At 37.3% G+C, this 23078-nt stretch overlaps 1 protein-coding gene and 3 non-coding genes across 4 annotated transcripts in view; all 4 read left to right on the forward strand.

The window, feature by feature from the left end:
• WDR43 (WD repeat domain 43) overlaps positions 1-23078 on the forward strand; it is a 48776-nt gene that overhangs the window by 12489 nt on the left and 13209 nt on the right. The window contains exons 3-11 of the mRNA XM_028099511.1: positions 691-812; positions 5693-5813; positions 6591-6730; positions 11959-12061; positions 12630-12694; positions 14632-14803; positions 16301-16387; positions 17273-17404; positions 19409-19540. Of these exons, the coding sequence (XP_027955312.1) occupies positions 691-812; positions 5693-5813; positions 6591-6730; positions 11959-12061; positions 12630-12694; positions 14632-14803; positions 16301-16387; positions 17273-17404; positions 19409-19540 (1074 nt within the window). The remainder of the gene's footprint in view (positions 1-690; positions 813-5692; positions 5814-6590; positions 6731-11958; positions 12062-12629; positions 12695-14631; positions 14804-16300; positions 16388-17272; positions 17405-19408; positions 19541-23078) is intronic.
• LOC114206051 (small nucleolar RNA SNORD53/SNORD92) lies at positions 6191-6275 on the forward strand. The gene has a single exon (XR_003608544.1). It is a non-coding gene; the product is annotated as a small nucleolar RNA SNORD53/SNORD92 (small nucleolar RNA).
• LOC114206048 (small nucleolar RNA SNORD53/SNORD92) lies at positions 16860-16939 on the forward strand. Its single transcript, XR_003608542.1, has one exon. It is a non-coding gene; the product is annotated as a small nucleolar RNA SNORD53/SNORD92 (small nucleolar RNA).
• Positions 17705-17780, forward strand: LOC114206049 (small nucleolar RNA SNORD53/SNORD92). Its single transcript, XR_003608543.1, has one exon. It is a non-coding gene; the product is annotated as a small nucleolar RNA SNORD53/SNORD92 (small nucleolar RNA).

Raw genomic sequence — 23078 nt, forward strand, 5'->3', positions numbered from 1 at the left:
AAAAGTGACTGTGATTTTCAAAGATAGTTTTGACTAGACATGATTTTTATCATAATACTTTAAACTCCAAGATTTGACTTTATTAGTTCACTCAAGTGTCATAAGCTTTTGCCACTGTACATGAAGTATTCTGTCTTGTCTTAGTGCCGGCATTCCTTATTTATTTATTTAGTTAGTTAGTTAGTTATTTGACGGAGAGAGACATAGCGAGAGAGGGAACACAAGCAGGGGGAGTGGGAGAGGGAGAAGCAGGCTTCCCACGGAGCAGGGAGCCCGATGTGGGGCTCGATCCCAGGACCCCGGGATCATGACCTGAGCCGAAGGCAGACGCTTAATGACTGAGCCACCCAGGCACCCCAGTGCTGGCATTCCTGTCAAAAGCAAGTGGCATTTAGAACTCGTATCCTTTGACTTATGTCATCAATAAGTTAAATGTAACTATGTGGAAGTATATTTTTTCAACAGAGAAGGGAAAGTTAATTTCCCTTTAGGGAAAAAGTTAATTTGATGAATTTATAGATGATTTATCTCATTTTTGATGTTGGAAGTAGATAGCTATAGGTCAGGGTGTTTTTAGTTAGGTTAAAGCCTGTCTTTTTTGTTAACTTAGTAATGATTCTAGGATGTGTAATTATGTTATATCAGGTGTGGGTTTTTTTCTTTTAATCTGTTTTTTTTTTTAATCTGTAGAGTGGTGGACATGACAACAAGGTTAATTGCATACAGTGGCATCAAGACAATGGCTGTTTGTATAGTTGTTCAGATGATAAACATATTGTGGAATGGAATACACAGACATGCAAAGTAAAGTGGTGAGTAATGTTGATGGTTCCATAGTACTGGAGGGGTAACTTGTTATTGTTGCATTAGAGTTGGACAAATCAAGACTGTGTTCTTGGCTGTAGGTCAAGTTTGATACTGGACACAGAGAGGAATGTAGATACTAAACTAGACTTTTCAAGGAATTTTTAATCAAATCAGGCATGCAAGATTTTAATACATAAACGTTAAATAATGATGCAAGAGTAAAATAATTGCACAAGAGATACCGTAAGATAGCATGCAATTACTGGTCAAATGAGTTGGATGGTGTTGGCAAGGCCTGGTGGAAGAGAAGAGATTTCAGTTGGGCCTTCTAGGAGAGGTTAGATTTGGATAGAAGAGGGTGGGGGAAGGGAGGTGGGCAGATGGCAAGACCAAAGGCTAGGAGAAAGGGCAGTGAAAGATTTAGAGGATTTACATACTAGGGAATAATGGCTGATAGAGGACATGGGCCAAAGTATCTTAAGAGTCTGGCCTTAACTGTCAGTAGATAAAAATCTCAGGTAACTCTTCTAGTTCAAGCACCTAATCCTATCATAAGCTTTGTAGTAGATGTTCAGTAAATGTTGAATTGATTCAACTTAGGCAGATAAGGACCCTAGGAAGGATAATGATGCTCCTGGTCTTACAGCTAGTAAGTGGCAGAGAAGTTCTTATACTGTCTTGAATTCTGGTACAGTGTTCTTTTTTTTTTTAAGATTTATTTATGTATTTGAGAGAGAGAGAGAGAGAGAGCACATGAGAGGGAGGAGGGTCAGAGGGAGAAGTAGACTCCCTGCTGAACAGGGAGCCCGATGTGGGACTCGATCCTGGGACTCCAGGATCATGACCTGAGCCGAAGGCAGTCACTTAACCAAATGAGCCATCCAGGCACCCTCTGGTACAGTGTTTTTCTACTGTATTAAAACTATTTTCTTGGAGTTTTAGATTCTATGTCGTAAACAGGAGAGCGCCACTAAAGGTAATGTCTTGGGAATAAAGTCACCAAGATAATGCTTTAGGAAAAGGTCATCTGCCAGCATTGTGTAGAGTAAATGGAAAGGAGCTGGTTCAAAGGCAGAGAAGCCATTAAAAAACAAAACAGAACAAGGCAGAGAAGCTAGATTGCCGGTGGTTGTAGTAGATCAAGTGTGGGATGTAAGAGTGGGAAATGAGAATGGAAAAGATACCACCTAAGAACATTTGGGTAGCATGGAAGGGGGTATTAAGTAACAGCAATAAGGTAAATGTAACTCTTCAGTTTTCAGCTTTGTGACTTTACTAGGTGAGTAGAGGTACAGTTTGTAGGAATTATGGCCAGAAGAGGGAAATGGTTTTGCGTTTTCAGACAAGTTGAAGTTGAAATAATACATGAAAGGCAAGACTCAGCAGATGAGGTGGTGATGGAGGCTTAGAATTTGAAGGAGGGTTTGGGGCAGTCAGTATAGATGAATAGGTCATCTGCCTAGAGATTCGGTAGGTGTCTTCATTTACATGTGGCAGTAGTTTTCTCCACTTATGACTGTCAGAAACACCTGTGGAGATTCTCACCCCCTAGGTCTGGGATGGGACCATGCCAGTCTATTTTTAAAATGCTGTCTGGATGAGAGTTCCTAATGTCAAGTACTTCACGTAGGGGCTACTAATGTTCAAGGCTCTGTTCACATTGTACACAGTGTTGGATTTTTTTTTTTTTTTTTTTAACGCTGTGAGGTAGGCTCTACAGTTGAGAAATAGGTTGGATCCAAGCCTGAGCTCATCCACACCATAGTCCCATAGGATATTGTTCCCAACTTCGTTCCTGGCATCCTTATGCTGCTGTTAAGATACTTTGGCCCATGTCCTCTATCAGCCATTATTCCCTAGTATGTAAATCCTCTAAATCTTTCACTGGCCTTTCTCCTAGCCTTTGGTCTTGCCATCTGCCCACCTCCCTTCCCCCACCCTCTTCTATCCAAATCTAACCCCTCCTAGAAGGCCCAACTGAAATCTCTTCTCTTCCACCAGGCCTTGCCAACACCATCCAACTCATTTGACCAGTAATTGCATGCTATCTTACGGTATCTTGTGCAATTATTTTACTCTTGCATCATTATTTAACGTTTATGTATTAAAATCTTGCATGCCTGATTTGATTAAAAATTCCTTGAAAAGTCTAGTATCTACATTCCTCTCCATTTTAGGTACTATGTGTTGACTTCCTCCCATGGAAGATGAGGATTTAGCTCTCGGTCTCTAGCCTCTCCCCTCTCCATTCTCCCAGTATTGGTACATCACAGTTTTTGATGAAGGACTATTCATAGTTTGCATTAAATATTATTACAGATGAGCCTTGTACTCTACCAGGTTTTTGTTATTTCCTGGCATAAAACTGATTTTCTTGGGGTATGTAATTGCCTTTTTGTTCATTTGCTTAGTTTTGTATATACCTATCATTAGCTCATTTTCACCCTCACGGTAGCATGTTATTTTGGGGCATATCAGTTAATCAGTTGTATTTATTTCTTGAAGGCTTCCCTCCAGTTTCATCTATTTCTTGGAGGACTTCTCAGCTTTCTTCCAGGATCTGCTGAACAGCAATGATCCTGGGATTTTCTTTCATTATCATTTTGAAAATTCTCTTGTCAGATGGAGCCTCTATGTCTTGGATCCCATTTTTCTCTTTGTTGGGTTACTCTCTTCTTTTTTGTGAAACACACCAATCGGTAGCTTCCTAAGAAAAGTATGAGGATGGTAAATTTAGTGAGATTTTGCTTGTCTACTAGCACCTTTATTGTATCCTCACAGTTGATTTATAGTTTGAAGATAATTTTAGGTTGGAAATAATTCTCCCTCAGGATTTTGAAGCATTGGTTTATTGGTTTATTTATTTATTTGTTTTTGCTTAATTGGTTCTTAGCTCTCAGTACTAATTAACCTTATGTTCTAAAATATCCAGTGCATTTTTAGTCCGTGAATTACATTGGCGCACAGGGGACCATTTAGCCCGGGAGTTCTGTGTTCTTCGTTTTTCTTTTAGTGTGTATTTGACAATTTCATCCCTCTGTTGTCTTTGACCTTTCTCTAAGAACAACCTATTATTACTTAGATCAGTGGACTGATCCCTTAAATTTATTCTCTCTTATTTTCCCTTTTGTCCTTTTGTTACTGGGGAGATTGCCTCAGTTTCATCTTCCACATCTAGTGAATTTTTAAATTTCTCTAACCATTTTTTTTTAACTTCTGGGAGCTTTGTTTTTGTTCTCCTAATTTTCTTTTTGTTGCACCATGTTTCTTTCCTGGATATAATATTTTCTAACTCTCTGAAGATAATTAAAGGATTTAAAGTATTTTTCTTTTATTCCTTACATCATCTCCCTCTTGAGGATGTGTTTTGATTTTTGTTTGATTTTAGCCTCTTTTATGTTAAAGGCATTCTTTGAATGACTGTGGATCCTTGGCTGCCTGTCACTATTTGAAAATGAAACATTAAAAAGCTGATTGGAAGGCCTGTGTGGGTGGGTGGCTCAATTGCTGGGCTTCATTTGTAGAGTGATGGGGAAGCCTTCACATGTCAGTATGTGTGGGTTATTACTTTGGGTACCAGTCACATTTCCTACAGAGGAATCTTTTAATCTAGTGCTTTTCAAGCTCTGATGTGCATGTGAATTACTTGTGCAGACAGAGCTGTTTTAATAGGTCCAGGTGGGGTTTGGGAATCAAGTCTAATCAGTCTCCAGGTGATGCCCGTGTAGGAGGTTACAGTGTGAGTTGCACAGCTCTTACTGGGGGTTGGGAGGGAGCTGTGGCAGTGGTGTTAGTTCTCTGCTGGCGTGTTAGTGCCGAGTGGCGAGATGGACTCAGGGAAGCTTGTCAGGTGGTGATCCTGTCTTTTTTATGTATGTCAAGTGAATAGGTGTGGAATAAGGAATATAAAATGTTGAAGCTCTGGGACAATTTGAAAAACTGTCAAAAGCATTAGGAGCTGAAAAGGGTAAAGGAAAAGGTCTCCTACATTATTGCTACATCTCCTTGATTACTTGAATCAAGTAATCGTTTTCATGTTTATTGACAATTTGAATTTCTTGTATGAATTGCCTGTTCATATCTTTTGTGTATTTTTATTTTGAGTTCATTTTTTTTGAACTTGAGCTATTTCTTGAATATAGAGTGTTTATGTATTCTGAATATTAATCCTTTTCTTATATATTTTTGGTATTTTCTAGCCTTTTGCATTTATTTTGTTTTTATTTATTTATTTTTAAGGATTTTATTTATTTATTTGAGATAGAGAGTTCAAAGGGGTGGAGGAGGAGGGGGAGAGGGAGAGAGAGAAGCATATTCCCCGCTGCACAGGGAACCGGATGCGGGGCTCGATCCTAGGACCCTGAGATCGTGACCTGAACCGAAGGCAGATGCTTAACTGACTGAGCCACCCAGGTGCCCTTAGGCTTTTGCTTTTAAGTTTGTGACTTATTTTGTGGTACAGAAGTTCTATTTATTTAAATCAGGTTATTTTTGCTGTTATGATTTCTGGTTTGTAACCGCTTTGGAAGGCCTTTCCAAAGGGATAGAATGGACTTGTGGTGGTCCTGGTATCCAGTCTGATAGTTTCCTGGGCATTACCAAAATCTACTTCATAGATCACAGGATACACAACTACCCATTTTACATTCTTAAAACTCTTACTCTTCCATTTTCTGGAACCTCTTGAGAATGTGTTTTATTGGGCAGGCAGGCTTTACCTTAGTGTCCAAGGTTAGTCACCTGACACAGGCTTTTAAGGAGTGTAATGTGGCATAGAACCTTAAGTGATATTTTTAATGCTTGATTTGCTTTTTGCTATCTTTTTGCTCTGAGTAAAGTTTTCTCTCTATTCATTGAGGCGTTTTTGTTTCTCTTCACAATACAGCAAATGGAAAGGCGACAATAGCAGTGTCAGCTCCCTGTGTATCAGCCCAGATGGAAAGATGTTGCTTTCAGCTGGTCGAACAATCAAACTGTGGGTTTTGGAGACCAAAGAAATCTACAGAGTGAGTGAATCAAATTAGTTGTAAGCCTAACAGTCATCTAGAGTAAGTATGGAGAAGGGCAGAAAGTCTGAGCCATAGCATATTGTTTTAAGAATACAGATTTGTTATTTTCAGGCATATCAAATAGTGGAATCAGTAGACAAAAGTTAGCCTCCACACCTGGTTTGTTGGTATTAAATATGTTAGATGTGTTCATTTCACATGCATTTGAAAAACGAATAGAACAAATAAGTAGAATTTGAATTAAAAATCTTTTATTCTGCTGTGGAATATAGTAGTTTTGATTTCTAGCTTACATCCAGCATTTAGTACATTCACAGTATTTGACTATGGAGACATAGTGTTACGTTTTGAGTGTGCCCAGGGGTGTACTTTTGGTGCTGTGATGATGCCCTAAAATTGTGGTTTCGACTCACTGAGAGTAAAATGAGGACCTACAATTCCTTGGCTGTGTCTGAGCACCCAGGCACCCCTTTAAACACGGATAGAATTAAGTGGATCTTTAATGCAAAAATGGAAGAAAGAAAGATTGTGGGTAGGACCCTGGGAGTTAGAAGGATGTCCTGATTTTTCAGTATTTTCAGATGGGAGTTTTTAAAAGTGAGAGGAATATAGCACAAATAGCCTCAGTTGCTTAGAATTAAATTTAGCTGTTACCTTTAGTCTGGAGTTCTGATTTCAGATGTGGCTCATATGTATTGCTTATGGTCCAGATGGACTCTTTAATTTTTGTTACTGCTCTGTTCCCTCTCCTAATTGAGATTTAACTTTCTCTAGCACTTCACAGGCCATGCAACGCCAGTTTCGTCACTCATCTTCACTACTATCAGACCTCCTAATGAGAGCCAACCCTTTGATGGAATCACTGGTCTTTATTTCTTGTCTGGAGCAGTACATGACCGGTTACTCAATGTCTGGTATGTAGTCTTTTGGATCTGGGAGGTAGCATTGCCTTGAAAGAATGTGTCACAACTTGTATGGTTAATATAAATGATGAATTTGAGACTTAACTATTGTATTTAGTATTAGATTTACCTTGACTTGTAATAAAGAATTGAGCCTGCCTAAAAAACAGATCTTTATGAGAAAAATTTAAGAGCATTATATAATAGAACCTCCTTTTTGCTTGTTTAGAGGTAGAGCAGTCTGAATATTTTTGTGACTGGGAAAATTATAAATAACCTTAAAAAAATTGGGATAATCTCTGATTTTGTTGAAATAGGACTTCTGGGTTAGTGCAGTAATGTCTATTTACTGATCTTTTACTGAAGACATTTAATTCCTTGGCTTTGTATGAAATTTCCCAATTAGGCACCGCCCCCCCATTTTTTTGTTTTGTTTTTTTTTCTTCTGCTTTTTGCAGTAGTTGTTGTTACTAATTTTCCTTGGAACTCCCTTTCCCCCCCCCCCGCCAAGATTTTAAGTAGTTGACAACCAGTGTGGGGCTTGAACTTAACAACCTCAAAATCAAGAGTCACGTGCTCTGTTGACCCTGGCTTGCTAGCTTGCTTTCTTTCTTTTGATACAATGTTCAGCGATTCAGTAGTTGTATAGTAACATCCAGTGCTCATCACATCACGTGCCCTCCTTAATCCCATCACCCAGTTGCTCCCTTCCCCCCCTTTCACAACGTTTGTTTCCCGGAGTCAAGAGTCTCTTATGGTTTGTCTCCCTCTCTGATTTCTTCCCATTCAGTTTTCCCTCCCTTCCCCTATGTCCTCTGCACTATTCCTTATATTCCACATATGAGTGAAACCTGGCACTACATTTATTATTTTTAAAGATTTTATTTATTTGATAAAGAGACAGGGAACACAAGCAGGGGGAGTGGGAGAGGGAGAAGCAGGCTCCCCTTGGAGCAGGGAGCCCCGAGACACGGGGCTCTATCCCAGGACCCTGGGATCACGACCTGAGCCGAAAGCAGATGCTTAACGACTGAGCCACCCAGGCGCCCCCTGGCACTACTTTTAAAAGTAAAAATTAATTTGGTATTAAATGGCCGTTGGAAAGTTTTTAATTTTTAGAAAACAAGAGTTTTCTTAGATTTTATGAGATCTGATGGTGAAGCTTTTTTTTTAAACCTGCTATTCATGGACAGAATAAATGGAGATTTAAAAAACAAGTAGTTTCTCATCCTAGTAATCAATTAGTTGAGCTTGTTCTTGACCATATAAAGTTACTATGAATTTACACCAAATAATACTCATATAGAAGTAGGCTTCATCAAATATGTAATCTTGACATAGTTGGGAGGGGACAGGTTCATGAGGCCTAATGTGGACCTCTGTTCACCTTCAAACTATCAGCTGAGCCATAGTTCCTAATTATGCCTCTGCTAATCACATTGTGTTGGTTTTCTGTCCTGTGTTTGGTTTTTGAGGTGTGCCTATTGGGATAATTCCTTTTAGTTCTATGTATTAGTAAAGCTAGAAAGTTAAAATATACCACCAAAGCCTCCTGATATTACTCACATGTTTCAGTCTTTTTTGTTTTTCTTTTAAATTTTATTCTTCATTTATTAGAGTGCACGTGTGCATGTGCACAAGTGGAGGGGGTGCGGGGTGCACAGGGAGAGGGAGAAGCAAACTCCCCAGTGAGCAGCATGATGGGGCTCAATCCCTGGACCTTGAGATCATGACCTGAGCCAAAGGCAGACACTAACTGACTGAGCCACTCAGGCGGTGTTTCCGTCTTAAAAATGCTTCACCTCTTTGGCTCCCTAGACCTAGGGGTCTCCAACTACAAAATTTTTTCTATAAAAGAAAAGTTGATTTCTGTTGTCTTAACATCCCTCAAATAATACGTGTATGCCTGAGGGCTTCCTAGTTACAGAGAAGTAAACTTGAAAAATTACAAAACCATATTAAAAGGCTGCCCCAGAGGGCCATTTATGGAAAACTTTGTGTTTTGGTAGGTAGAACAAGCCTAAGGTTGCCTGATAATTACCTTTGAAAGACATATTTCTTTTAGGAAATAACATTTAAAGGTTTCTTGCTGCTGAATGAAAAATTCAACAAAAAAAGACGTTGATATTACTGTAAGGACAGTACTATCTCCTACTGAGGAACTAAGATAACAGTTTCTTCTGTATTAAGTAGTCTGTTGGCAGTGATTTTGAACATGTATAGTATAAATGGCTTCGAGTTAGAATTAGTGTTTTATGAAGAATTTATAAATGGAAATATTTAGAATTGATCAGATAAACTCTTAATTTTCTTCTAGACAAAAATATTGAAAGATTGTTTACTGGTGAATGCATAAAGTCTCACTAGTTGATAAACTGATTTTGAATTGGGTTTGCAAATCAGTTTTGTTACTGCTACTCAGTCATTTTTTAATTATTATTTGTGCCTTAAATTTTTAAAATGCCTTTATTGAGGTATAATTGATGTATAATTAACTGCATGTTTTCTTTCTCTTTTTTAAAAGTATTCTAATTTTTTTCCAGCTTTATTGAGATATAATTAACATACAACATTGTGTAAGTTTTAGGTGTACAGTGTGATGATTTGATACACATGTATATTGCAAGGTGATTACCAGGGTTAGTTACTATCTCCATCACCTCACTAATTACCATTTCTTTTTTGTGGCAAGAATGTTTTAAGATCTATTTTCTTAGTAACTTTGAAGTATATAATACAATATTGTTTACTATAACCACCATGTTGTACATTAGATCTCCAGACCTTATTCATCTTATAGTTGAAAGTTTGTACCGTTCCACCAACAACCTCTCTCCATTTCTTCTGCTCTCCAGGACCTGGGGACCACCATTCTCCTGTTTCTATGTATTATGAATGAATTGCACATATTCAAAGTATACAATTTGATAAAGTTTTAACATATGTATACATCCATGAAATCAGTTACCACAATTGACAGTGACCATGTGCATTGCTCCTAAGAGTTTCTTCATATCCCTTTATAATCCTCATCCCCATTCCAGTCACCAGGCTTGTTGACATGTTTGGGACATTACAAATAAAGTTATTACGGACATTTGGGTATAAATCTTTCTACAGACATATGATTCATTTCTCTTGGGTAAATAAATACCTAGGAGTGCAGTGGGGGGATCATAATGATAGGTGTATATTTAACTTTTTAAGAAATTGCCAAATTTGGGCACCTGCCTGGCTCAGTCAGAACATGTGACTCTTGATTTCAGGGTTGTGACTTCAAGTCCCACTTTGGGCATAGAGCCTATAAAAAAAGAGAAAAAAAGAAATTGTCAAGTTTTTTCAAAGTGGTTGTACCATTTTATATTCTAACTAGCTGTGTATAAAGATTGTGAATTCATATTTTCACCAATGCTTGATATTTAATTTTAGCCATTTTAATAGGTATGTAGTGGTACCCCACTGTGGTTTTAATTTGCATTTCCCTAATCGCCACTGATGTTGAGAATCTTTTATGTGCCTGTGTGCTATCTGGATATGTTTCTTGATGAGTGTCTATTCAACTATTTTGGCCTATTTTTTATTGGGTTTGTTTTCTTACTGAGTTTTGAGAATTCTGTGTATATTCTGAATATAAACCCATTAATCAGGTACATGCTTTGCAAATATTTTCTCCTAGTATGTGGCTTGTCTTTTTGAAGAGATGTTTTTAATTTTGATGAAGTCCAGATCATGTTTAGAGATCTTTGCTTAATCCAGGGTCACAAAGGTTTTCTCCTGAAAGTTTTAGTTTTAAGTCTTGCATTTGATTCTGTGGTCTGTTGTGAGTTAATTTCTGTATATGGTGCAAGGATGCATGGCTTTTTTTTTTAAGTTTTTATTTAAATTCCAGTTAGTTAACATAAAGTGTAATAGTAGTTTCTGGTGTACAATATACTGACTCAACACTTCCATATAGCACCTGGTACTCATCACAAGCATACTCTTTTTTTTTTTTTTTTTTTCTGAGAGAGAGCAGGGTGTGGGAGGGCGGGGGGGGGGGCACGGGGCAGAGAGAGAATCTTAAGCAGGCTCCACCCATGTCATTGCAAGTGGCAAGATTTCATTCTTTTTTATGGCTGAGTAATCCTCCATAGTGTGTGTGTGTGTGTGTGTGTGTGTGTGTCACATTTTTATCCATTCATCAATCGGTGGACACTTGGGCTGTTTTTGTAATTTGGCTGCTGGAGATATTGTAGAAACATCAGGGTGCATGTATCCCTTTGAATTAGTATTTTTGTATTCTTCGGGTAAATACCTAGTGCGATTGCTGGATCACTTTTTGAGGAACTTGCATGCCTTTTTCCAGGATGGCTGCACAAAAGTTTGCATTCCCAAAGAATGGATGGACATGTATGTTTTGGTATTGGGAATATCCATTGGTCCCAGTACCATTTGTTGAAAGGACTTCCATTGAACTGGGTTTGCATATATACATGGGTATACACACACAGTCAGTTCTCGTTATTTGCAGTTGTATAGTTGTACAAGTCCTCATGAGCACTGAGTTGGTGATGCTGAACTATTATTCCTCTGGGAAATACAGGGTTAGGTTTCTGTAAGCCTCGTTGGTTACATCTTTGTCATCTAAGCAATACATAGCCTTGTTTCGTGTTTCTGTTTAAAAATACTTATCTATATGTATGCACACACACACATATACACACGTATATATAACTAGCTGTGTGTAACTATATACACATACTGACATGAATTAATCAACTATATGTATAGTTGATTAATTCATGTCAGAACAGAGTTTGCTTAGCACAAATATTTTCCATAAGGAATATCAGTTCTTTCCTCTTAGGTACACTAGACAGCACTTCAGCACTGTACTTAGGGGACATTTTAAACAGTGAAATCAACAAAAAGCATAAAAGCAAAAAAAGTGGCACTTTAGAAAGAATCTTTTTAGTATTCTAAATAATACTAATAATACTTATTAGAATATAGTATGAGAGCTGAAATAAGTCATAGCATATAGCCTTGTTTAACATTGTTGGCAACTCTTATATTTCACTGCTCTGAGCATAGCTGTTAAAGACCATGGAAGTTCCACAAATACTGAAATTGATCTGTAGTCCCCTTATTTAGCTTTCAGGATGCAAGAGCTATGGGGAATCTAATGCTGTGATTCCCCATAGGTGCTCATCTTTTTTTTTTTAATTTCTTTTTATCTAATCATTGGTTTTGTTATCTAGGCAGGTCCGGTCAGAAAACAAAGAAAAGAATGCAGTGATGTCTTTTACAGTCACAGATGAACCTGTCTATATTGATTTGACTTTGTCAGAAAATAAGGAAGAGGTAAATGGCTTGATTTTTGAGAATTTGTTTTTGGATTTCACAAATTGTATTTTTAAAATTAGTGTTTTGATGATTTTATGATTTGGGAAAGAAGGGGACATGAGGGAGGGAGAACAAAATATAACAAAAATCTTAGGCTCTCCGGGATGAGCGTTCAGTCACTGTGATGCGCTTTCAAGGGGAGGGGTCAGCATGCAGAGGCATTTGCAGCGATCCCAGCCAACTGCTCTGCTGTGCGGGGCCTGCCAGGTCCCTTTTGTCAGTCTCTGCAGTTGGTAGTAGTGACTTTGCTCCTCTAACTTGCAGGCTGCATTTTCCTTACTGTTCTCTTCCCCTACACTTTCATTTCTAAGCTTTACAACAACCACTCTGGTTGTCATTTTGATGACAGTAAGGATTTTTAAATGCAGGAGTTTTGCAACCTTGGTGTTCTAACTTTTTCTCTGATTATTTCAAGGGCGGGAGGGGGGAGAATAGTTGGTTTGGTAAGTGTATTAAAGCAGTTATCCATTAGAGTAGACTGAAGTGTATTAACTCATTAGAGTAATCAGTTAAATTTTTCTCTTAGCCTGTCAAGTTAGCTGTTGTTTGCAGAGATGGTCAAGTTCATCTTTTTGAACACATATTAAATGGGTAAGAAATTTCTCGTTTATTTTCTTTCCCTGATTTCTTATTCTTTTTTATTCCCACCTCAATATTCTTTGCCTTATATTCCTTTTCAGTTAGATTATTTTGAAAGCATTATTAGTTCTTTATCCACATGACTACATACATTCCCAGTAAGAACTCAAGTTTTGGAGTCATGGACCATTTTTTCATATTTGTGGTTAGTAAAGTAGTTTTACAATACATGCTTAGTAAATGTTGGCAGTTCTAATAACACATTTTAAAAGAAAGTGGTTCAGTTGGAAAACTTTGCTTGTGAGCTCGGTAAAACCTTAATTTCTGACTTTGATAATACATATGTGGATCAGTGCAGCATGGCAATGCTAGTGTTTTGGTGAATAGAGGGGAGTATTGCTGTTGTGTAGTAGTCCTAGACCAGGGGTCAGTAAATTATGATCTGTGGGTCAAATCAATATATGGCCCCCCAAAACTAAAATACTGTCTGCTCTTTATAGAAAGTTTGCCGATCTCTGCCATATTCTATAAACATGGTCTAAGACTCAGTCATGTAAACTTTAAAATGGTTTCAACTTTTTGTCAGTTGGTATCCTTCCTTTTACAATCGTAGGGTAGCAACTTAATTTAAATATAAATAGTTATGAAAGCATAAAACATTATTTTAAAACATTTAGGATGCATAGACAGTTGATTATAAAGCCTAATTCTCCCTCCATTGAGTTCTACTCCCTAGAGGGTACTGTTAACATTTTGTGTGTAACACTTGAGGCTTTTATTTACATAGTCATATGTGTACGTGGAATATATAACTTGAGGGCCCAGAAGTAGTGGGCTGGAGTGAGGACTTGGTCCCCTCTCCTTGGTCAATAGTAAGCCTTGCTTTTATGCAGAAGACTGATGAGGTTTGACCTAAGTGTTAAGGCATTAAGCTTTAAGTCGTTCTGTCTGATGTGTTGACAATAGATTACAGAGGGGTCAGAGGCTAAAGCAGAGGCCAGAAGTCCTGGATAGAGATGGTTGTGGAGTCCATATAACTAAGGGAAGTAAGTTGGAAAGATAGGGATAGTGGGGTGCACTTTTTGGTGATAAGATGTCTGTGGTGTGAGTGGCTGAGACACGGTAAAGGCCGGGATTGTTGGAGGTGGGAAGGGTTCAGACCTGGAAGGACAGTGTGTCAGAAAGATCATCAGCCTGTGTGGTGGATATGGAGACCACTTGAGACAGTGTTGGCCAGAATGACAGTGGAGCCACTAGAATCTTGAAGAAGTAAGGGGGAATGACCCAGAAATCATTGGTTGGCAGCAGGAGAGGGAGGTAGCTGGTATTGGGTGACAACATTTCCCAAGGTTACAGAGATGACAGAGGGAGAGACACTTGTCTTGAGATGTTCGTGAAGAACAAAGAGCACACTTAAATGATGTCCAAGGCTTCTGACACAGAGTATGGAGAGAAAACAGCTACAACTTGGGAGATCTGCCCTCATGAGCCAGCGTAGAGCAAGAAGGTGAAGAAAACCCTTAGAGGAGAAATTGAAGATGGGATTCTGTTGATTACATTTTGCTGATAATTTTGCTCCTGGAACTGTGTTGCAGAGATCATAGTGAGGCTTTTGGGGGTTGGAAACAATTGGGGATAGCGCTGATTGGAACAGATGTAGAGAGTCATGTGGGGTTGAAGCTCAAGGCAGCAAGAGAGCACTTGGAGCTTGGGCACCTTGTGGGGCTTGACAGTGGGATAGAAGGGCACATGGTCTCCAGGCAGATTTTGATGGTGAGGTCTTGCTAGATGAGGTCTTGACAGCAGCACTGGTGCTGTGGGGACCCTGGGCACTGTGGTCGTAGTGTGGAGGCCATAGGAGGGTTATATTTCCTGACTCGATGCCAACTTTCAAGCATTCCTATGAGATGTTACTTTGAATTTTCTAATTAATTTTTTTTCACTTCTAGATACTGCAAAAAGCCTTTGACTTCAAACTGCACAATTCAGATAGCGACACCTGGGAAAGGCAAGAAATCAACACCAAAACCCATCCCTATTCTAGCAGCTGGTTTTTGCTCAGACAAAATGTCATTGTTGCTTGTATATGGCAATTGGTTTCAGCCCATCATTGAGCGAGTGGTACGTAGATGCTACTCTGGAGTAGAACAATACAGCATCAGCAAGGCCATGGAAAAAAATGATTTTGAAATGACTCATTGGTCTGCTTATTGGAATACTTAAAAAGAAGTCATGTATTTTCCCTTAACTGAAGGACCTTTCACTCAGTGGTTTATTTTAGTTTGTGAGAGCTATGTATTTAATATTACTTAACCCAGCATATCCAAAATACTTTAATCCTTACTGTGAAAAATTATTTGAGATATTTTATTCCCCTCCTTTATTTGGTATTATGTCTTTGATGTTTGATTATATTTTCACTTACAAGCACATCTCAGTTTGGAGTAGCCACATTTCAAGTGCTCAGTAGCCCCACATCCCTAGTGGCTAATGTTCTGGTCAGCAAATGTATGAGTGAATTTTACCCACTTACTCAAAAGCTAAATCTTAATAAAAGAGCCCTTAGTAACATTACCCATTGAATTTTCTCAGTGGAAATGTAATGGGTGGTTCAGTCACTTAACTTTTTTGATGGCCAAAGTTTCTTTGGAGACTTTTGGAGAGTTATAAGCATGTCTAGTAGGTGATTTCTTCAGCTTGCATTTATACTGCTTTTATTCAGTAAGGCCCTCTGGGAGATGATGAATGGAATATTACATGCCCAAGCAAGCTCCTGTTGAGTTTATTTTAATTTAAACTCACATTTAATTAAAACTTAAGTTTAAGCTCTTGTTGAGTTTATTAAACTCTTCGCTTTTTTTTTTTAAACTCTTTGCTTTTTAAAAATTTAACACATGGATATGGTTTAATAAAAAAAGGAGAAAGACGTTAAGCTGTAAACCTAAGTCTTCTTGCCATATGTGGACCCCCCCTAAACCCTCCTCTGCCCATAAAGCCATTGTTTCCTGCTTGTTTTATGTCCTTCCGGATACTGATTCATTATTATATGGTTATAGAGAATTACATATAACCTTAAAGCCTTATGGGTATGGGTAACATGTACTTTGCTGCATTTGGTTGTCCTCCCTATTTAGTACCACATCACGGTGTAGAGGTCCACCCAAGAGCATTATTCATCAGCAGTGCTGTCTTTGACTTGCTTGTGGAAAGTAGAGCAGTAGAAAGTTTTAGCGTAGGACCATTCTTTTTTAGCCTAGACTATTGTGTTTACAAGGGTGACAAACTGGAATGTTTTCTTTAAAATGTGTTACATTTAAAAAGCCTGTTGATCTCTTAAAGCTATACGTGTGAAAAATTTGAAGAATTTTTCATAACTGAAGAAAGTACACATTATGCTTAATATCTTCAGAGTTGACCCACTTTTCTCTGCTGCCATTGGTCTGAATGGTGATCAGTCTGAGTGGTTCAGTTTTGTGGGGAAACTTTCTGTACTTTTTTGTATTTTTATAAAAATGCACAAGTAGGAATTTGCTTTTCATATTATTCCCAAATGCTTTGTTTGACACTCTTTTTCCCCCCCCCCGTCACACTCCCTCCCCTTTAAAATTGTATTCCCAGGCTTTAAATTCCAAAGAACCTCATGTGTGTTTAGTAAGAGATATTTCAAACTGCTGGGCCCCCAAAGTAGAAACGGCTATAACAAAGGTGAGTGCATTTCATATTAGAAGTTGAGAAAAAAGAGATTTGCGTAAATCTAATTGTAATATATTATTATGTTTAGACTCTTTAATATCCTCTTTATGATCTTGTCTAACAAATTTGTGGGATTAGGTTTCAGGTAACGAGATTATAAAACCACTTTGTTTCTGTGCTCTTCATTTGTTGAATGCATGAGTGAATAGACAACTACAAGTTGAAGACTTGGGAGTTAGCCCCTCCCCCCATGTATGATCATTAAATATCACATTTATCAATAAATTATTTTACTGATGTCAGTATTTAAAAGCGTAACTTTGAGGAATCCTATATTTAAGGGTGGAATAAAGCTTAAAATTATGGGTTTGGAATTGAACATTGTATAAGATGATCATCTTGATGCTTTATTTTGAATATAACATGGCATCTACATGTAGATATCATATGTTTGGCAGTTTAATGAGTAAAGGAAAGCCAAGACATGCTATGATGACATCCATATATGGTTTCGCTTCTGGCTGAGTTCCAGAGATGACACCTTTCTCTTGGCTGTCTGAGCGTTTCTGGCAAAGCTGGATTCCTGGAGGTGCTCATAAAGCCTACAACTTCACTCTAACATTTCTAAGTAATCGATAATCTGTAAATGTTCCTGGTTTTTACTCTTAATGTGGTATTGAAAGCTTTAAAACGATGAACTTTCAGATTATAATTTAAAAATTGCTTGCCAACATTCACTTAAAATTTATCTTTAATTCATGTCATATTAAGTTAGTTATATTAGATTTTCTAGTAGAAAAAGCTTTTAGATGCTGTTAGTTTTCTCACTGGGGCTCAGTTTTGCCAGGACTAAGGCATCATTTCCTTTGTCACGTTCCCGCTGTTCCTGTTCAACAGGTGAGAACACCGGTGATGAATTCTGAAGCAAAAGTTCTGGTGCCAGGGCTACCTGGTCATCATGCAGCTATCAAGCCTGCTCCTCCACAAACTGAGGAAGTAGAGAGCAAGAGGAGATTGGGGGAAAATGAGGTAGTACACTCACTCTGACAATTTTTGAGTTTGAAATTTAAGATTACTTGTGAGACTCTTTTAACAAATAAATTGGGATAGAGCCAAACTTGGAACTTCAGGAACTTACTGAGATTGCTGCTGTTACCCTCTCCCTAATCCCCAGCAGCATAGGATCCGAAATTCCAGACTGTAGTCTGTGAGACATTTACTTGGCCACTGTTAATGGAGAAGACAGACTTGCACTAACCATAGAGGGTGCTGTTTTGGTCATTGTTAGCGGTCAACTGGATCACGTAATTGAATACATTAAGCCAGGACTTGCTGTGATGATTTCCATTGGGTTTCGCTTGTTGCTGACTATCAGTGATGCCTCTTCTCTTGGCTGTCTGAGCAATCCTGGCTAGTTTAGTGATAGTTGGTTTTTAGAAGTGGTCATTATAACGTCTTAAAGTACTTAGAAATTTGATTTTTTTTCTCAACTCCGTAGACTTCCTTCCTGTGGTTACTGTACTAGTCTCTGCAGCCCTTCTTCATGTGTGTCACCCTAAATGATCTAGAGCTTTAACTTTTATTTTTAGAGAAAAGATGTCATGTTTCTTTATCTGATTTTAAATGTCTTTATTGGGTAGGGGGGTTGGGGCTAAAAAGCTCTTCATAAAAATTATTTCTCAATAACATGGTATCTGTATTTAAAAATAATGTGCCAACTTTCTTTATCTTGGCCTAGATCTACTTCTTTAATTTCCTCCTGCCTTTTTTGTTTTTAATAAGATAACCCAAATAGGAGGCTTTGCCAAAGCCTATCTGCTTTGGTAGTTGTAGAACATTTGTATTTTGATTTAGTTACTAAGAGGCTGGCAGAACATGGTTGTCTTGTTTTAATAAGAGATCAGTTTTCTACAATTGAGATTTTGTTTTTTTTTTAATATTTATTAGAGAGTGCGCCCTTGCACGAGCGCATGGGGAGGCGGGAGGGGGCGGTGCAGAGAGAGAGGGAGAGTCTTAAGCAGACTGTGCTGAGTGCAGAGTCTGATGCTGGGCTCAGTCTCCTGACCCTGAGATCACAACCTGAGCTGAAACCAAACATCAGATGCTTAATGGACTGCACCACCCTGGCGCCCCTAGAATTGAGTTTTTGTGTAGTAAATTGAATCATGTTTATTTACACTTAAATTTTAGGTCTGTGTGAAGGAAACTTAGTTGTAGTAGAGCATCTTCTAGAAAATAAATCACCATTTGGAACTGACTAATAAAGACAAAAATAGGAAGGCATTTTATAAATTGTTTTGACAAAATAACTGTCTTTATTTATTTTATATTTATATTTATTTTATAATTAAAATAAATAAAAAATAAAATAATAATATTTTATATTTATATTTATTATATATAATATATATTTATTTATTATATATATTTATTATTTAATGTATAAAATATAAATATATTTATGATATAATTATATTATTATATATATAAATATATTTATTTATATTTATTTATTTATTTTTTAAGATTTTATTTATTTATTTGACAGAGAGACACAGCAAGAGAGGGAACACAAGCAGGGGGAATGGGAGAGGGAGAAGCAGGCTCCCCGCCGAGCAGGGAGCCTGATGCGAGGCTTGATCCCAGGACCCCGGGACCATGACCCGAGCCGAAGGCAGACGCTCAACGACTGAGCCACCCAGGCGCCCCTAGCTGTCTTTATTTTTAATTTTCTTTTGATAATACTTGTTTCCTTTTTGAGATCTGAGGCTGATGACAAAGCTTTTTCCATAATAGGTCTTTTCTTCTGTTTTAGTAAAAGATGCCAGGTGCTTGGCCTTTTTTTGAATCTTACATAGATGTGTTTATGAATTACATTTTTAAATCATGATTTGTTAGGCAGTTGTTTTTTTTTCACTGGGATCTGGTAACTTGGATTGGGAATCATCAATCTGGGAACCACCCGGTCATCCCTTGACCGAACTACTTTAAGCCTTGTCTGGTTTAACATTAATGATCATTTCTGTCCTGCAGATTAGCATTGAAGAGCGCCTGGGAGCACTGGATATAGATACAAAGAAAGAAAAGGATGACCTTCCACAGACAAATAGCTTTCCAGTTCTTCTCACACAGGGTTTAGAAAGTAATGATTTTGAAATGCTAAATGTAAGTATTCTGGCAGTTTTTAAAATGAATTAACACAGTTAATTTTTCTTAGAAAGTGATTGACCTAGCACATTCCGTGATAGTCATATGATGTAGCTGTTTTGAATTTAATATTTTGTGAGTCCAGTCAAAACATTTATCACTTGGTGGCACTATACAGACAGTCACCAACCTACAAAGGCATTGTATTAAATTATTTTGAACCTGGAATGCATTTTCTCATAGAAATATTGTTTTGAATTGTTATTAGGTCTTAGGCTTTAGTTCACAAAAGCCTTTATAAACATAGTGTAGCTGAACTATAATACTCAGCATTCTAGATCACAATTTATATTTTTTTCTGTAGGAAAATGCGTTCCTGAGTTTTTACTCTGGATTCCAGAAACTTATGTCCCCCTGGCCGTGAGAGGGGGCGGTGAGGTGGAACCTTGGCAATGGGTAGGAGGTTTGGGGGAAAAATTCAGGAGGGTTGGGGGTTATGTTGTGAAGTATTTAGAGGTAAAAATACTAGAAATTTGTATAAGGGAGGCATTTATTATTTCTGTGTTTGTAAGTTGGTGACTGCTTGTATGAAGTTACTTAATTAGGTCTTCTTAGATTTCAGAATTTAATATTGGTCTGTAGAAAAAACTTAAGTGTAAAAATTGGATTTAAGTACTGTCTGATTAGATTAAAGCAGTTTACATTTTCTTAAGTGCCTTTATTCTTAGTGATTCAATGATGTTATGGTGCCACTTAGTATTGATTTGACTTTATTCATACGTTAACTTTATTCGGGTAACCTATGAATAGTGTCTTTCTGATTTATATTTTGATCTAAATGGAGATATCATTTTTGTCTTAAGGTGATTTTGCAAAATGAGAGGAGAAACCAGCACATCCTAAAATTACTTTTAACATTAGTTGTAAAATAGTTTGTGAATGTATGTAATTTGGGAGGTGGTTTTTAGTTAACATGGCATAGAAACCTAGGTGAAAAATAAGCTGTAGAAAACAATGGACAGTGTTTTTAAAATGTAATATAACTTAATCTGCCATTATTAGCTCCTTAGCTGTCCCTTTTAACCTTTCTCAGTACAACTAAATCAGCTACCATTTTTTTTAAGAAACATTTCAGAACATTTAAAATTATTACAGTGGCCCCCCCATGAACTCATCACTCAGTTTCAGAAATTACCTACACTAGCCAGATCTATGTGTGCTTGTGTCATCTGTCTGCCCACATGCCTCCCCAGGTTATAGTGAAGCATAGAGACATCATTTTATTCATAAATACATCCCTCTTCAACCCTGACAATAACAACTCCTTTTTGAAAACAACCACAATCCATTATCACACCTAAAAAAGTAAACTAATTCCTCAATATCGTCAAATACCTGCTAGCATGTTTACATTTCCCTGATTGTTTCATAAACTTAAGTTTTTTTATGTTTGCTTTCTTTAAAACAGAATCCTCATAAAGTCCACATAGTACTGGGGAGAGATCTGTCTTCTGTCTCTTGCAGTTAATGTTTTGGAGAAGCTAAGTTATTTGCCCTATAGAGATTCTCACATTCTGGATTTTGCCTCCCGCAAAACTCCCATTTTGTTGGGTCATTTAATCTAAAAATGGTATCATTTAACATGTTCCTTTAGCATATATCCTGTACACTGGTAGTTGGATCTAGAAGCTTGTAGAGATTCAGGTTAAAATCTTATGGCACTTCAAAGGTGACAGTGTGTCCTTTTATCAGGTGTCACAGAGTTGTTGGAAGAACAAATGAAATGATCTTTATGGAAGCACTTCTTAAATTGTAAAGGATTGTACACATAAGACTTTTTTGTTATTACGGCTCTTTAGGTGATACATTGTATTTCACTAGAAGTAATTGGAAACTAGAATCCTGGAAAATTGTGTGCTGGAAAAGACCTGTAAAAGTTATAGTGAAGGGCTTAAAATAACCTAAAAAAGAAAAAAAAGTATGGAGGTTTCCCCATAGTATATTACCTGGGAGATGATGCACTCACATTCTGTACTCTCTTACAAAAAAAAAAGAGACAAGTAAAAAAAAAAATTTTTTTTTCTCCTAAAAATAGTCTTCCCCATTCCCAAAAATTACCTTATGAGGATACATGAAATATAGTAGGAGGACAGTAAGAAAGAAAGAAGTAAGCAAGCATTGGCAGAGATACATCATACAACTAGAAGTGAGGATAAGAATCCCTACCATAGAAAACTTAACATTAAATTTGTGGCTTTAGGAAGGTGGAGATTTGACTCTAGAGAAAACAGCTTACGAGAGAAGAGAAGAGAAGCCTAGTCATTTATGTAATTCATGGCACCCACAGAAGACGGATATTTTTAAGATTTTTAAAAATTTATTTAAATAATTTTTGTATGTGCCATTTACAGTAGTACCTAAAAGTTAGGATAAATTTATAAAAGATGCCTCTCCCTCTATATCAAAAATCACAAAAATCGAGAGAAATTAACCAAGATCTGAGTATAAAGTGATGTAAACGACCTTTATGGGTTGAAAGATTCAATACTGCTAAAATGAGGAATTCCCCCCTTATTTATCTGTGTATTCAGCGCATTCCCAATTAAATTTCAGTAGCATCTCCAGGTAAAATTGGAGGACTTAGCGTACTCAATTTCAAGGTAAAGTTACGGTAATCAAAGTAGTTTGATATTAGTGAAAAATAAATATAGATTAAGGAATCAAAATAGTCCAGTAATAGATCACACACAGTTGTTTTTTAGTAAAGGTACTTAGTTGAGTTAATGGAGACAGTAAAATCTTTCCAGCAGTTGGTCGTGAACCAATGACATATCCATATGGAAAAAAATGCATCTCAGCTCTTACTTCACAAAAGTTGACCCAAAATAGATATGTAAAACCCAAACCTACAGACTTCTAGAAGAAAACAGGATAAAGTCTATGCAAACGTTAGCGGATGAAATCTTGGCATCACAAAAAGCATTACACACCACAGGAAAAAAGTGGTCATTTGGACTTAATGAAAGTTGAAATCTTTTGTTCTTTCTGAAATGGCAGGGTTTGTGACTTCTAAGTGATTATTACAGTGTTGGTTCCTCCTTCCAGGTTGGGAGGTGATAAGCACCATCCCAGGAATTCTCAATACATTCTTATTACTTAAAAAAAAAGAAAAAGAAATGATACTGTTAAGAGAGTGGAAAGGCAAGCTGCAGGGGGGAGAATATTGGCAATTCCTACATCAGACAAAGGATTCGTGTCCAGAAAATAGAAAAAACTCTTAAGAATGAAATTCAAAAAGCAATTGGTAAAGGTGGGAATAGATACTTCCAAAAGAATTCAAACGGCCAATAAGTGCATGTAAGGGTATTATACATCATTGATCATCACAAATGCAAATTAAAATGGCAATGAGCTAACACTACATACCCATTATGGATTGATTAAAATTTAAAAGACAGTTCCATCTGTTGGTGAGAATGTGGTGCAGTTGGAATCTCAAATCTTGCTGGTGGGAATATAAAATGGTACAACGGAAAACAACTTGGCAATTTCTTAA

Source organism: Eumetopias jubatus, unplaced genomic scaffold, assembly GCF_037043125.1.
Source record: "Eumetopias jubatus isolate StellerSeaLion01/CBP00866 unplaced genomic scaffold, mEumJub1_p1.0 scaffold_9, whole genome shotgun sequence".
Lineage (NCBI taxonomy): Eukaryota > Metazoa > Chordata > Mammalia > Carnivora > Otariidae > Eumetopias > Eumetopias jubatus.